Source organism: Glycine max, chromosome 19 (assembly GCF_000004515.6).
Source record: "Glycine max cultivar Williams 82 chromosome 19, Glycine_max_v4.0, whole genome shotgun sequence".
In the NCBI taxonomy this organism is placed as follows: domain Eukaryota; kingdom Viridiplantae; phylum Streptophyta; class Magnoliopsida; order Fabales; family Fabaceae; genus Glycine; species Glycine max.
Genome location: NC_038255.2, coordinates 12,536,361 through 12,553,333, shown reverse-complemented (window position 1 = coordinate 12,553,333; position 16,973 = coordinate 12,536,361). Strand labels below are relative to the sequence as shown.

Here is a 16,973-nt window from a genome sequence, read left to right as displayed (position 1 = left end):
TCTACTTATCTTTCAAGGGATTACTCATATGCTCTATTTGGAGTTCTATAGCATCCTATAAGTCCTGCATGAGGCAGATAGGTCAAGTAATTAAGTACAAAATCCGAAAATAAGCAATAATTACCATGGTGATAGAAATCTCTCAAAGAACAAAACTCAACCTCACCAAATGTGTATGGGTTTGTGTTTACACTTAAGCACAAAATGTAACTAGCACATCCAAATTTTGACAAGACTCTAATTCATTCAACTTGAACTACACATGTATCAAAAGATCAAAAGGGCTTTTATTGGTTTGTATTGTATGACTTAGGTAAAGGTGGATATGAGAAGGATATTTAGGCTAAAACTAAGAGAAAAGAGGGGTAATGGAGAGTAAGCCAACAAGCAAAAAAGAGGGGTAGAAACAAAGAAACAAAGTGGAGAACAACAAAAACAAAAAGAACTTGCATGAATGAAAATGAACCACAACACACTTTTATTGCATTTTTTTTCTTTTTCTTTGATTGTACATTTTTTTTCTTTGAACTTTTGCTTTTTCTTTGATATGGAGGCCTTGATGGAGGCTCATTTTATGGGACTAGAGGGGGATACAGTGGTGCAGGAACTGGTCGATATCATCCTTATGGAAGATAGAAGCATGTCACCGAAGACTTGTAGTCTAGGACTAATATTTCTAGCATCAAAGCAAGTTTGTAGTTTGTTGTGTTTGATTATTCAGTTCTTTAGGCTACATATTTTTATTTTCTAAAAAATGGAAAGCTGTCAATGATATTATTAAGTCCCATTAGTTATTAGCAACACCCTCTCGCCAGCCTATAGATGACCGAACAATTAGGTCGGCCAGTTGAAGTATGACAATCGGATTGATGTATGAGCTGCAAATTATGCAGATGGTTTTTAGATAGAAAATGGTTTATGCGTGCACTACTACAAAATAGGCCTTCTACATCGGTTTTGAGAGGCTTTCTACATCGGTTACGATGCATGGTTGTAGCCGGAGTCTTTGAAAACCTTAGGCCCTACAACATCGGTTGAATGACTGTCTTAAAAGGGCATGGATACGAAGACGAGCATGATGCCAGACCCGGCTTAGACTATGAGGTTTCTACATCGGTTCTAAAGGTACAACCGATGTAGAATGTGGGGTTTCTACATCATGTTGGATCAAGTGGCCTCAGAATAATTAAGAAGGGGGGGGGGTTGAATTAATTATTCCTAAATCTTTACTAATTAAAAAATTTACTCTTCTAAGGCTTTTACTATGTTGTTATGTGAATAAGGAGTAGAAGAGAAACTTAACCAAAAGTAAAAACGGAAATTAAAATGCACAACGGAAATTAAAAGAGTAGGGAAGAAGGAGACAAACACACAAGAGTTTTTATACTAGTTCGGCAACAACCCGTGCCTACATCCAATCCCCATGCGACCTGCGGTCCTTGAGATTTCTTTTCAACCTTGTAGAAATCCTTTTACAAGCAAAGATCCACAAGGGATGTACCCTCCCTTGTTCTCTTTGAACAACCTAGTGGATGTACCCTTCACTAGAACTGATCCACAAGAGATGTACCCTCTCTTGTTCTCAGTCAAACCCGAGTAGATGTACCCTCTACTTGTACCACAAAGGATGTACCCTCCAATGTGTTAAGACAAAGATCCCAGGCGGTTAAACCTTTGAAACTTTGTGAATAGGGATACAAAAGAATTCTCCGGCGGTTAGTACTTTGAAATCTTTTGTATATGGGAAAGGGAAGAATCAAAAGAATTCTCAGACTGTGTCGTTTTGAATTCTTTGACAAGGGAGAAGGGTGACACAAAAGAATTCTGGCAGTTAGTCCTTTGTTCTTTTGGAAAAGGGAGAAGAGAGACACAAAAAGAATTCAGGCGGTTAGTCCTTGGCAAATTCTTTTTGGCAAAGGGAGAAGAGAATGAAAAGGATGAATAGCACAAGTTTTCAAGGTTTGGAAAACCAGAAAACTTTGGAAAGCTTTTGACACAAGGAAGAAGAAGAAGTTCAAAGAAATTCAAAAGTTGTAAAGGATTGTATTGTAAAGGTTGTTCAAGATAATTGAAATGCAAAACAAAGCCTTGCTTTTATAGACTCTTCATGTCTGGTCAAGAGAACCATTAGAAGAGTTATGACTTTTAGAAAACCTTAAAACCAATTTGAAAAAGTCTAAAACTATTTGAAGAGTTACATCTTTTGATTTGTTCAGAAACTATCACTGGTAATCGATTCATCATGAAGCTTGCTTCTACACATCATTTTTGAATTCGCAACCGATGCAGAATGTGGAGTTTCTACATCGTTTCTGAAGCTGCAACCAATGTAGAATGTGGGATTTCTACATCGTTTCTAGAGTCAAAACTGATGTAGAATGTGGGGTTTCTATATCGGTTATCAGTCAACTGATGTAGAATGGTGGTGTTTTTTATTATTTTCGCAAAATTTAGCTAGTCACATAATGCAAATATGATGTACCTAGCTAATGTCTCATATGAGACTTAATTTATAAACTCGGGTCAAATTTCAGCTATCAAAATAGTTAATGAATAAGTACAAGAAGCTACCTTGTTTTAGTAGCTAGAAGTTCGATACAAAAAAAACTTATAATTAAATAACAATTTGTACATGTATACATATATGTAGTTATGTACAACACATATTCCTTATATATGTCATTAGAAGAATATGATGTAAGACCTTTTTTCTCCTGCTTCATTTTACATACGACCATCCCAAAAGGCCTAGTCCATTGTCTGCTTTATTTTCCCCTGCAGAAAATAAAATCGCTCATATTACTCGCATAGAAGATAGTAGCATTAAACTACGAAAACAATTATTTAGTCTCATGAGAAGCAACCAATTTCCGATTTTACTTTCAATAATTCAACTCAATCTGAATCGTAAAAAGTGAACCTCAGAAAATTAGTAGTTAGAAATATACTGGAGGATTTACATCAAAATAGACCAAAGAAACCAAGAAAACTAAGTATGTGTCCTCTTGGATGCCACCTAAGCCACTGAAAGATTTCATGGCATCTAACTTAGTAACTAATAAAAACAGAAAAAACCAAGAAAAGGAAGGGTGGGTGTGTTTTGTTTATTTTTTTTTCATTTCTAGTTGATATTTCTTTTACTAAAAGCAACAAAAATAACACCTTGTTTTCACTAACAATCTCACCTCAATGCCCCCTGCAGGTCCTTCAAATTTTTTACCTTCCAAATTTCACTTTAATAATTCCATCTAAGCCTCCCGATTCCAAACAATGTCCATCATAGCTAAAAGCTAAACTGGATACAGATTTTTCGTGACCTGTACAAATTAACATCTAACATTAGTACTTAAAAAAATGTGCTTAAGTAATACACTTTAAAAAAATTATTTTTAAAATATGATTAGTAAAATTAAATAATAGTAACCAGTTTTGTTAATATTTAACTCCAGGGTAGTGCTATTTTACTTCAAAATGATCAGGAGTGAGAGAAATTGGTTACATGCCAAATAAAAATCTTAGATACCTTCTAGGTATAAAAAAATAAAAAAATAATCATAATCTTAATATTAATCCCAACAACTAGTTGATTCAAATAACGTTAGAGTTAGGTCCTTTAAGCAAGAAGTTAAATATTTGAATTCTAACTCTCTCATTAATAGAAAAAAATGGTAGAGATGAAAATTTTGTCTTTAAATGCTTTTGTATTTTCTAAAAGAAATTAGTTTTAATAAACAATTAGAAATAATATATCTTTATAATATGTACAAAATAAATATCATAATTAATCTCAAGAGTCTTGATAATAAGACGTATTTTTTTTTTACTTTTCTTAGAGAATATGGTAAATATCTTATTACATTAAGCACACTTTGTGACATAGCAACTCTAATTGGCATTTCTTCTAAAGCAGACAATGGCATGAAACCATCACCGAACATAGGATTTGGCTTAGTTAAATTAAGAGTTAATGGAGCAATACCCTGTTACAACAAGCATCACAGAAACCATTTTATTATATTAAGCATACAGGGCTTGGCTCTTAGATTAAGCACAAAAGCTACTGTATTATGTGCAAAAATGCTTCCCTATAAGTTGATGCAAGTGGGCAAAATAAATAAATAAAAACTGCTTACATGCCGTATTGCCAAAACTGCAAAAATTGCTTCAACAGCTCCAGCAGCGCCTAGGAGATGACCAATAGCACCTTGAAAAAATTGCTACAGTTAATGACTGTTCTCCCCACCCAATTCAAGCTTAAATTGCTGGAATCAATAAAGGTCCACTTCACTTGCCCAAAGGTCCACTTCAAAAATAATAATACAGGAAGATATAGGACACCTGTCTTAAAGCACGAGTCATGGCCAAAATGGCTCCTCTCCCATCACTAGGAGGTTGAGTAATATGATATGCATCACCTAGTCAAAATCCACATGAAATAAGTCAACCAAATATAAACTAAGGCTAGAAGAAAATCCTACATATCCCTACATATCCTGCAATTAGACAAACTACCTGGCATCCCATAGCCACGGACCTCTGCATAGATTTTGGCTCCTCGGTTTTTTGCATGCTCAAATTCCTAAAAGATAGGAGAAACAAATAAATGACAAAGATCAAATATTATAAATAAAGTAGGTCAAGAGGAATTGTAGGGATAGATGATAGATACACAATAAATTTCTTAACAACCAACCTCCAAGACCAAGACTCTAGAACCTTCACCTATCCTGAGTAAAAGTATAACTTTGATGTAAGCAGCAAGACAAACAAACCATGAAAACCAATAATTTGTGGTCAGATAACAAACACATTATTATAATGAGAAACAAATCTACAACGTTATTATACTCACACAAACCCATCTCGACCACTATCAAATGGCCGTGATGCTTCCTGTGGGCTTGAATTATATTTTATGGTCAAAGATCGAGACCTACAACTCTCCAGTATCATATATAAAATATCAGATAGAAAAAGGATGCAAGGCATCATTGGTCATAATTTACCTGCGGAATCCTGCAATTGATAATGCATCAATGTTGGACCCTGTGCCTCCATTTACCATAACATCTGCATCACCAATAGAATGTGAACCAATGGCGCAGGCAGGGACTGCAGCGTGATTCGGTCCCTATATTACAGAATAGGAAACAAGTTCTTGACATGCTCGGGATTATTAATGATTACAAAGATCATAGCATAAAGTGATATTCTAATAGCTCTGCAACAACAATAGCTATACTATATTATTTTTCTGATAATTTTGTTGACATATGTTATAAACTTGTAATTTTTCTACCAGGACATATAATTACTCCTATCCAAATTAACATGAAGGAAATCTCTGTTTCAGAAGGTTGTTATTTCTCATTGGATTATGATGTTATAAATTATTATAAGTTAAAGAAACAAGGGAGCAAGAAGATATATTCCCTACATCTATTCTATGGGAAGCCAATTAGTTCTGCAATAAACAAATAAGAATAGACTAACATTACTCCAACAAAAAATGAAGATGGCCAGTTGCTTGATTGACTGCAGAAGCTAGTGACTGCTCCAACTCACTATATTCCACTACGTTAAGAGAACCACCTTTACCTCGTCTTACAAACACACCAACCTTTTCTTGTGGATGTGCCTATCATATAATGACAAAATTTAATATGCAAACAAAATTAATTGAAATATTATTTTTATAAAAAAAACTACTTATCATTTGTCTCGTGCAATTTTCATAAATTACTGATTCTGAATATTACCAACATCACAACGAGATATAGAACTCTAAACATATTAGAGTTGAACAATACCATAGGTATATATATTTAATGCATGCCTCCACTATTTTCCTAGGCTATCATTTCTTAAACATATTGGTTTTATTTCTTCGCACAGAGATTGATGCAAGCTCCATTGGAGCTTGTAGGCCTAGGATCTTCTTCATCAATGGATTCCTTTGCTTCTTGGAAGATAAATGGCAGCAGAATTGAGAAGGAAGAGAGAGAGGAGACGCCACTTCAAGGAGAAGATGAGTCTAGAAGAAGTTCACCACCATAGGAGGCCATGGATAAGAGCTTGGAGGAAGAAGGAGATGAATGAAGGGAGAGGGAGAGAAGAGCACGAAATTTTGTGCTCTAAATGAACTTTGAAATCTGAAGTTTAATATTCAAATGATCAAAGTTCCAAAAAAAATGCACACACATGACCTCTATTTATAGCCTAAATGTCACACAAAATTGGAGGGAAATTCAAATTTCACTTGAATTTGAAATTGAATTTGTGGAGCCAAACTTTGGAGCCAAAATTTCACTAATTATGATTAGTGAATTTTAGTTATGGTTCAGCCCACTAATCCAAGATCAATTCCAAGATTCTCCACTAAGTGTGCTTAGGTGTCATGAGGCATGAAAAGCATGAAGGACATGCACAAAGTGTGACTATATGATGTGGCAATGGGGTGTAGTAAGCAAATGCTCACCTCCCCCTCTAAAATTTAATTGGATTGAGCTTCTACCAATTCAATTAAATTTATTTCCAACCACACACATCAAATATCCACTTAGTGCATGTGAAATTACAAAACTACCCCTAATACAAAAACTAGTCTAGGTGCCCTAAAATACAAGGGCTGAAAAATCCTATATTTCTAGGGTACCCTACCTACATTATGGAGCCCTAAATACAAGGCGCAAAAATAATGAAACCTTAATCTAATATTTACAAAGATAAGTGGGCTCGTACTTAGCCCATGGGCCCGAAATCTACCCTAAGGCTCATAAGAACCCTAGGGCCTTCTCTTGCATCTTTGGCCCATTCTACTTGGGGTTTTCTATCCAATGCCCTTGCGGGGTAGGATTGCATCATTCCCTACCCCTTGAAAAGGATTTGACCTCAAATCCCGAGGTTCTTGAAACTCTGGGCTTTTTCCCTCAACACCTGTAAAAAGAACAAAAACATATGTATTAGTGGTGTTTAGTATGTTGAAGTAAGGTAAGGTCTGAAAACTCATTTCCTGGGCATCTTCCCATGAAGGAACATAGTTCCTCACCAACTCAATGAGTGGTGCTACAAGTATAGAAAAATATGGGACAAACCTTTTGTAAAAGTTTGTTAAGTCATGGAAGCCCCAAATTTTTCTTACACTTGGCGGAGCGGGCCACTCAGGAATGACTTTTATTCTCTTAGGGTTTATGGGAACCCCTTGATCACAATTTAAAAAATTAAGAAAAGTAAAGCAATAGAACATACCTTTTTCTGTATTTTCATGTTGATTATTCCTACCAAAAAGTATGACAAACCTAAGGTGTCCCATATGAGTACCTAAGTTTGTATTGAAACTAAAAATAAGAACAAACCTACCTAATGAGTCCCTGTGTACACAAATCATGAAGATGTTGGGTGCACGAGTGATTTTACAAATGAGTGTTGCACCACCCAAAGCATTCATCATACCACCTATTTTAGGGATTTGGTGCCTAATAATACCTATTTTGGGCACCAACAAAGCACAAGGATTTAAGCTCTTGCGAACCAAACCCTCATCCAACAACTCCTTTACTTGAGGAATAAACTCAAGCCTAAGAGGTGTGGCAATGTGAACAAGTGTCTTTTTACAAAGGAGAAAATGTGGAGGTTGTTTAAGAGGGGAAATTTCTTTAATATTTGTCTTTATTTCAAAATGTCTTTCCTTCTTAGCTAACCTCTTGGAGGAGACACTTACCTCCTTACACTCCTTCTTAACCATTAAAGGTTTTCCTTCTTCTTGGGGGTAGATTTCTTCACTAGATTCTTCCCCTTTTGCTTCTTCACTTTCACTAGAGGAAGGTGAAGTAGTAGCCTCATCTTGGCTACTATAAATGTCTTGGCTCCTCATAATCATGGTTTTCTTGGTGGAGCATTGAGAAGTAATGTGTCCTCTTCCAAGACATTTAAAGCACTTTATGGAGCTAGTCTTTTCTTGCATACTAGCCTTAGGGGGTTGCTTTTCTATTGTCTTCCCCTTATCATCATTGGGCTTAGAAGGTGTTGCCCCTAAGATGCCTAGACCTTGGTCTTTCTTTGGATAAGAATGATAGCCATAAGATTTTAAAGTAGGCTTTCTTTTAAGTTTTTGCTCTACCCTTATTTCCCAATCTAAGTAAGCCTCTTCATTGTCCTTCCCATGGAAGTATGGGAGTTTAATGTTAACCTCTTGAGGCTTTCTTTCATTTTCTCTCCTATGGGAGTGAGGTCTAAGATGTGACCTATGCCTTCCTTCATAATAGTCACGAAGTTCATCACTTAGGCTCTTGCAAGAGTTATGACTACTATAGGAGGCATGTTTTTCTCTTTTCATTTCTTTCATTATTTTTCTTCTTTCTTCCTCTCTTATTTTCTCTCTTTCATCTTTACTTATTTCTTCCACTCTTTTTATACCTTTTTCTTTTCTCTCTTGTTTTTCTTTCCACAACTTAAGGGATCTCAACTCATCTAATATCTTATACAAGGGGTCCTTAGGAGTAGAACCCTCACCATTAACACTAGATGAAGAATGAAGACTCATGTTGGTTCCTAAGTTATGGTTCTTTCTTGTTGGGGGTTTGAAAAAAAGGTAAAAGAAACTATGGTTGAAACTAGCCAAAATAAACACTAAAAGAGGTGTGAAAGATAAGGTAAAAACTAATTGGTAAAAGGCAAGCTATCTAGGCGGTTTGACAATGGAGGGTAAAGGAAATAAGCTATGAAAGTAAGCAAGAAATTAAAGTGCAAGAAATGCAAACTAGGCGGATCCTAAGAGTGTTTGGATGACCTCATTTAAGGTTCCCAACAAAACACTCACTATCCTAAGGAAAAATTGCCTAAAATTATTACACACAAATGGAAGTAGGGTGACCTATTGGAGGCTCCCAACTTACTTCCAATGAAAGGCCTTTTTGTTACAAAATTTGAAAGCAAAACAAATTGCCAATTACAAAATTACAAAAAAAAAGTCCTCAATTGTGGTGGCTATTCTCTCTTTAGTATTTCACTCAATTTGGAGTGCTTCTTAGTCCAATAGCTCTTAAGGTGGTTGGCCCCTTTCTTCTTGACTTAAATTCTTCAAGATATGGCACCAATCCTCCTTTCCAATTCCCTATATGGCAACTCACAAGCAAGGAAACAAAGAGACAAGCAATAACCAAAGACCAAAAAAAATGAAATGAAAGCTAAACCAATAGAGTTTTAACAAGACAAATTTCCAAGGATTATTCAACAATTAAAGCAATGAAAAGCACAAAAAAGCAAGCTAGGACTCAAAGAGAAACCTAGAATGGCTCTAGAGTAGAGTAGAAAAACTCTAAAAAAAAAGACTCAAGAAACCTCTAGTTTTGGCACTTGTTTTCACAATAATTTTAAATTGAAATTTCAGAACTAGGATTGGAATAAAATAGGCACCAATTATAGAACAAATTTTGAGCCAAAACAACAAGCACACTTTCCTTTCACTTTTCCTTTTTTTTTTCCTGGACACTTATTTTTCTGCCAAATTGTGTGATTTTTCTTATTTTTTCCTTTAATCCAAATCGCTTGGTTCTTTTTCTATAATTTTTTTCCAGATGTCTAGAAAATTTATTAAAAATTTCAGCTCAAAACTCGTAGTTACCAATTCCCAGTAATTTATACAATTTTGTATGTTCAAGCTGCCAGCACCAGCGATTTCAACCTAGAAATCAAGAGTAGTGTTTATGTTGCTTAAGGCTTGGATAGTTACAATTTGTGTTTGCTTATGCTCAATTATCTTGAATAACACAATTCAAGAGAGCTTAAGACTTATTTGATTCACAAATCCAGCCACAACTCAGCACCACAACTCAACTTCATCATAGGCATCATGTAGGAATCTCAGAAAACAAAAAAGAGTTCAAGTACAAGACTACTTTTAGGAACTGATTTAGAACATGTTATGAACTAAATAACATGCATGAATTAGACTCAAAATTCAAAAGATAGGCTAAGAATGAAAAAAATACATGAAAAAATGTATCTAAAATTCAATCAACAAAATAAAATTCAACACAAACTTAGAACATAATGTGACAATTACTATGACTAAACATGACTCTAAGACAACATGGATTAAGTGATTTACACTTAGATTTTTGTGTTTTTTTTTTCTAATCAATATTTTAGAAAAAAATTTAGATCTAAAGGTTCAGCACAAGAATATTATGAATGAAAATTGATAGAACCTAAAATCAACACAAAAACAAGATTGAAGAGTAGATCTACAAAATTTGAACCATAGAAATGCAAGAACAAGTGTAGATCTAAGATTTAATCGATTTTTTTTTTTGAATCTACTCTAAATAGCACCAAACCACAAGACAATGGAGGATATACATGGAGAATAAGATGAAGAACAAGGAATTAAAGAGAATTCACCGAAAAAAAAGATAGAGGAAGCAAAAGAACATCACCTAGATGAAGATGCTCTTGATACCACATGATGCAAGCTCCATTGGAGCTTGTAGGCCTAGGATCTTCTTCATCAATGGATTCCTTTGCTTCTTGGAAGATAAATGGCAGCAGAATTGAGAAGGAAGAGAGAGAGGAGACGCCACTTCAAGGAGAAGATGAGTCTAGAAGAAGCTCACCACCATAGGAGGCCATGGATAAGAGCTTGGAGGAAGAAGGAGATGAATGAAGGGAGAGGGAGAGAAGAGCACGAAATTTTGTGCTCTAAATGAGCTTTGAAATCTGAAGTTTAATATTCAAATGATCAAAGTTCCAAAAAAAATGCACACACATGACCTCTATTTATAGCCTAAGTGTCACACAAAATTGGAGGGAAATTCAAATTTCACTTGAATTTGAAATTGAATTTGTGGAGCCAAACTTTGGAGCCAAAATTTCACTAATTATGATTAGTGAATTTTAGTTATGGTTCAGCCCACTAATCCAAGATCAATTCCAAGATTCTCCACTAAGTGTGCTTAGGTGTCATGAGGCATGAAAAGCATGAAGGACATGCACAAAGTGTGACTATATGATGTGGCAATGGGGTGTAGTAAGCAAATGCTCACCTCCCCCTCTAAAATTTAATTGGATTGGGCTTCTACCAATTCAATTAAATTTATTTCCAACCACACACATCAAATATCCACTTAGTGCATGTGAAATTACAAAACTACCCCTAATACAAAAACTAGTCTAGGTGCCCTAAAATACAAGGGCTGAAAAATCCTATATTTCTAGGATACCCTACCTACATTATGGAGCCCTAAATACATGGCCCAAAAATAATGAAACCTTAATCTAATATTTACAAAGATAAGTGGGCTCGTACTTAGCCCATGGGCCCGAAATCTACCCTAAGGCTCATAAGAACCCTAGGGCCTTCTCTTGCATCTTTGGCCCATTCTACTTGGGGTTTTCTATCCAATGCCCTTGCGGGGTAGGATTGCATCAGAGATGGTAAACATAAGCAATAAACAACTTGACCTCTCAAATTCAGAAATTATATATAATGATTACCTCAATATGAATTACTTAATTGATCTGTTACCTTGAGGACAACTTTTGCAGCAGCAACACCTTTACCAATGAAGTAACCTAAAAAAGTTGGATCGGCAACTCGAACCTATTTCACAAATCCTAATCAATATTTCTTTAAATAAAAAGTGATAACTGACAAGGAAAACTGAAGAAAGCTTGGTTAGCCCGAACCTTACGAACTAGTCTTCGGAAACACGAAACACTCTTTCACTGGCCTCCACATTGACAAACCCTAGTTCAATAGAAGCGAAAATGAAAAAACAGGAGAAATCAGAAACTCACGTTCCATCGACACCTCCAGTGGTTTCAGAGGAGATAGTGGAGAAAGGAAACTCGCAGATGGCGACAGAAGCGCCATAGTTGGTGGCCAAGCGAGCGGCTCGGACCCCGTCGCTGTCTGCGCCGATGGTGAAGAGGTTGAAGTCGTAGTGGGTAGAAACGAGGTTGACCCCATTTTGGGATTCGGCGTGGACGGTGAAGGTGCAGTGGCGCGTGGAGAGAGAAAGTAAGGATTTGGGGAGAGGGAGAGAGAGAAAAGGAGGGGCAAGATAATGGAAGCGCTTTGGCAATGAAGAGAGTGTTGACAGATAGATGAAAAAATAGAGAGCGACGTCGCCATTGTTTGTTTACTGGCTCTAGAGGTTGGGAGGTGCTTAGGGTTTAGAGCTTTGGAGAGAGAAAGGGAGACTGAAATAGAGAAAAGGGTTCAGAGGTTTGGGGAGCGCGTGGATAATTGGCCTAATGTTTTAAAAAACAAAGACGGGCCTATATAAAGAACCTGTCGTAGAACACTACATTCAAGGATGGGTTAAAAAAACTGCCTTTATTTTAAATCATATTTACAAAAAATGCCACCGGCATACTTTCTAAGGCGGGTCTATTGGAACTGTTGTAGAAGCTGCGTCGTAAAAAATAATTTTTTTAGTACGTCTTTTTTGGTTTCACTTCCTCTATTTTTGTAGAACGTGTATTTTTACACCTTGCCTAGCTGATTCTTCCTTTCAACACCTCTCTTTAGTATGGGATGAATGTATTCAATTTCTTCTTCCATGGCAACCTCTGTCCAGGTCTACTTAAAGCAGAATAATAATAATAATAATAATAATAATAATAAATAATAATAATAATAATAATAATAGTAATAATAATAATAATGATAATAATAATAATAATAATAATAATTCATAACTAGTCACAAAAAAAAAATATCAAGTAACACAAATAAATAAAAAATGCTGAAACTACGGTGAGGTGAAAGGAAAATGAGCCACTCATGTCAGAAACCCATATAACTACTTTTAATTATTTTTTTTAATCCAACTCTAATACTAAACTAAAAGGGTATTAAGTTAATAAAATACAGTGAGTAATTTCAATTAAACAATTCACGACGTTTTAAATTTATGTTTTGAGATAATTAGTTTATAGGAGCATGTATTAAATTCTTGTCTTTATTGTTTTAATTAAGAAAGAAACAAATTTCAAAACAAAGCGAGATAGATTTACATGTTATTTATGTTCCAAGTCCTAAAGATACTGTGTGCCAAAATATTTAATATAATATCATTCATGTTTAAAAAAATATATCTGTTGATATAATTGATGGCTCCGTGTTTCCATTGCCATCCTTAGCAATTGCTAGAAAGAACCATATGCATCATTATACTACTTGAAACAGATTGGAACACTCTACAATATGACGAGCAATATTGACAGATGCAGGTAAATTTGGAGCCTCTTCCATAATCATGTTAAAATAGAAAGCAACCAATTTATCAACACACAGTAATAAAAAATTAAAAGCGTTGGACAAAGGTAGAGTACTAAAAGAAATCAAATACAAAATATTTACACCAACAGAATCACCTAAGGAAATGCTATGGGTTCAGAGAACCACTGAATTGGTTTCAGTATATTAGTCTAACATAAGCAAGCCAACTGACCTCTTTCAGTATTTGCAGTTCTCACATTCAAGATCAATTGGAACTTGTCCAATATCGGATCTAGTAGTTATCCACCCTTAGATAACCTAATAAGTTAAATTGTAATGTATTTCACTATGATAATATTATAATAACATATTTATAAAAAGAGGAATAATAGCAAAAACACAACACAAATGATTTGATGAATTAGCTCCCAAAAGATATATCTCTAGAGTATATTGCAGGAAAGTGATGCTCAAAATCTTGATTACAACAAAACAATGTAAAAAAAAAACAAAAGTAACTCCATAACCATGTACTCATACAAATCATCCTCAAAAGCATTATAGAACTAAACCATATTTTCACAGCCTGTAAATTCCTAGTCCTACAGCTTTTCCTTTGAATAGTTTTGTGAAGATCATTAATCCTTCATTTTCATTAGGATCAAGGAAAATCATCAAGGTTGAAAGCAGTAGAGATTTCTGTTGCATACACTTCCTTGTCTTTGATTTTCATATTCAGACTAATTGATTTTCCCCTTGAACTTTGATCTTTCAGTATTGTGCAATATGGGTGGACTGAAAATATGTAACTTCACCAGTGCAAAGCGAGTCTATATCCAATTTACAATCAACATATTTGGTTAGGATTAGATAAAAGATTCACTTTTGATTGTAAGAAATGGGTGGTTAATTTGTAGTACTTTCAAAGTATGAAAAGTAGATGCAATTTTTTTTTTGTAATTGTGAGCATCTTCCGAACACATCTTCAAAATGAAACTTAAACAAAAATGCTTTACTTTAAAAATAAAATATTTGGTGTTCGATCTTCTATGATTGTCTCATTCTACTAATTTAGTCATCCCCTCAACCACTTAGTTGTCATCACTATCTACAGGATTGTGATTTTTTTTAATATTCACTACTATAAAAAAGGGCTTCAACGACGGTCCAAAGTGAGATACAACGAATTTTTTTGCCCGTCTTAGAATGTAATGTCGTCGAAGGTTACAAATTACAACGACGTGTTTGAAAGCACCGTCTTAAAAAGTAAGCAACTTTCAAAGACGGTGTTTATCTCAGCACCGTCTTTGAATGTAGGTATTCCAAGACGTTGCTAACATAAGTAATCACCGTCTTAGTAAGCTGACATTCAAAGACAGTGCTTACCATAGCAACGTCTTTGAATGTCCACTTTCAAAGATGTTGTTGAGGTAAGCACCGTCTTTGAATGCTGACTTTCAAAGACGTTGCTATGTAAGCACCGTCCTTGAATTCAATATTATTTTTAATTATTGATATATTTTTTTATTCATATCCCATCAGAAAAAATATAAATAATTAAAAATAACATATATTAGCATGATTGTAATTAATATTAATGCAAAAATTCATTTAATAGGTAAAGTCTACTCCATGAAATGGACATTCTGTAAGAACTTATTTCAAGATTCTTCAAATGTTGAAGGTCTTCCTACAAAATCATTAAAAATAAATTAAGTAGAATATAAAAATAAAACACAATATCAAACACGTGTTTGTACACAATCTTATAATTGTAATTGTAATTGTTGCTTTTAATTATATTTAAAGTTTGACCAATGAATTTATAAAGGCAATCTAATATTATAATTATTATTGAAAAAACTAACCTCTTCCTTTTTAGTTAGGGAAGAAGCATTTGGCCCAACCTCCACTGCGGATCTTTCGGTAGTAGACAGGGGTGGCTCCTGTAAACATACCAAAAAGCATTAAAAAGTTAATAAGCATATACAAAAGCTTAATTAAAAAATTACAAGAATTAAAAAATATTTATAAGAGTAAAAGTTTAATTAAATTTTTTTAGAACAATATAGTTTTTTTAAAACTAAAAAATAAATTAGATAAATAAATGATCAATTATATTTTAATTAAATTGTGAAGTTAATTAAATAATTAATAAAAACGGAATTAAAAAAAAGTGAATCAGTTACTAATTTAGTTTGACAAGGATTAAGCGGTTTGTATCTTATAAAGTGAGCAACTCACTAACAAAATAATTAAATTGTTGACTTCATTCAAAGAAACTAAAACAAGGCTCCAAGCTACAGCTAGTAGGAGGGTCCAATCCCACTTTGACTTTATGAACTGCAAAGTGAAGAAAGTTTCTTGGGATAACATGAGAATGTACCTTGCACCTTCATCTTGCCAATAAGTTTTTTGGGTTTTGGAGCAACACCCTCACTGGAAGGCTCTGCATTGCACTTCACCATTAGTTCATCTTCTAATTGCAATAGAATTTGTCGCAATCTACATATTCAAAAACAAAAATCCAATAAGAAACACAAATTAGTTGTCAAGGACCAACTATTAAAACTTTAGTTAATCTAAATATTCAAAAACAAAAAACCAATAAGAAGCAACATCAAATGTTAGGAGAAGGCAGTTTTATATCTAACAATAAAAATAGTTCAAAAAATGAATCATAGACAACATTATTAGTCAAAATATAAAGGGGATTGAGCATAGATTAAGAACAAAGATTGGAATTGCAGAGAATCAATTTGGTTTTATGGCAAGAAGGTCTACAATAGAATTTATTTATCTTCTATAGGAGCTAATGGAAAGGTACAACTACAAAAGCAAAGAAAAATACTTGCATGTGGTTTTTATTGACTTGGGGAAAGAATAAGATCGAGTGCCAATTGCCAAGAGAAGTTGTGGAAAGCTTTGGAAAAGAAAAGTGGCCATTGGCTCAAATATGGTTTTTATTATCCTAGTTGTTCCTGAACCAGCAATTTTTCTGAATGGAATCATGCAAGCTCAATGTTTACCTGTTTCATGGTTGCAGCAAATTAAAATATAGTTTTTTTATAAGGAAAAAATGTTTTGGCCAGACTCGGCATGGCATAGTAAATACCTATTTTTAAATTCTCAACAAGATACTATTTACTCATGGAACTGGACCGTGTACAACACTTGTTTATGTAAAAATTTAGTCCTAGCATTTTGAAAATCTGTAACGCTCGTCAGTTTTGGAAGCCAAATTCAATGGCTGTTAATGGGTGGTAATGGCCACTAATGAATTGTAACAACCAATAATGAGTGGTAATGGCTAGTAAATGCATTCTTGATGGTAGAATGCCTATATAAGCACATGAATTTGGTCCCTGAGCTCATCCCTTCGAATTCAGTCTTATACACCATCTAGAGAGAGGAAGAGAGAGCTTGGAAGAACCAAAACAAGGAACTCTTCATGGCAATGGCTGGAGGTATGTTTTGATCTGTAATTTCCGCATTTTATTAATAACCTGTGTTTCTTTTGTAGTTTGTAATATCACAGGTTAAGAGATTTATTCTAACATTTGGTATCAGAGCGACAATTGCCTCTGCCTTGTCCATTTTCGGTTTTCGGTATTTTTACGATTTGATTTCGTTTATGGTATGAAGGGCCTTGTTTCTTAAAAATAACCTGTGTTTTGATCTGTATTTCGTTTGATTTCCTTAATTTTGGCTTTTGAATAGTGAAAAATGGTGTCCAAATGAATGAAAA

The 16,973-nt window shown here is 34.4% G+C and overlaps 1 protein-coding gene across 1 annotated transcript; it reads right to left on the bottom strand.

Moving 5' to 3' along the window:
* Window positions 1-3,216: 3,216 nt before the first annotated feature.
* Window positions 3,217-16,171, bottom strand: LOC121174176 (3-oxoacyl-[acyl-carrier-protein] synthase 2-like). The gene is made up of 13 exons (XM_041012876.1): window positions 16,077-16,171; window positions 15,619-15,730; window positions 15,094-15,171; window positions 11,810-12,074; window positions 11,709-11,746; window positions 11,525-11,599; window positions 5,007-5,131; window positions 4,694-4,727; window positions 4,513-4,579; window positions 4,339-4,415; window positions 4,134-4,217; window positions 3,869-3,980; window positions 3,217-3,317 (listed from the first exon to the last, which is right to left on the bottom strand). The coding sequence occupies exons 1-13, from the start codon at window positions 16,169-16,171 to the stop codon at window positions 3,217-3,219; spliced, it is 1,263 nt and encodes a 420-aa protein (XP_040868810.1).
* Window positions 16,172-16,973: the final 802 nt, after the last annotated feature.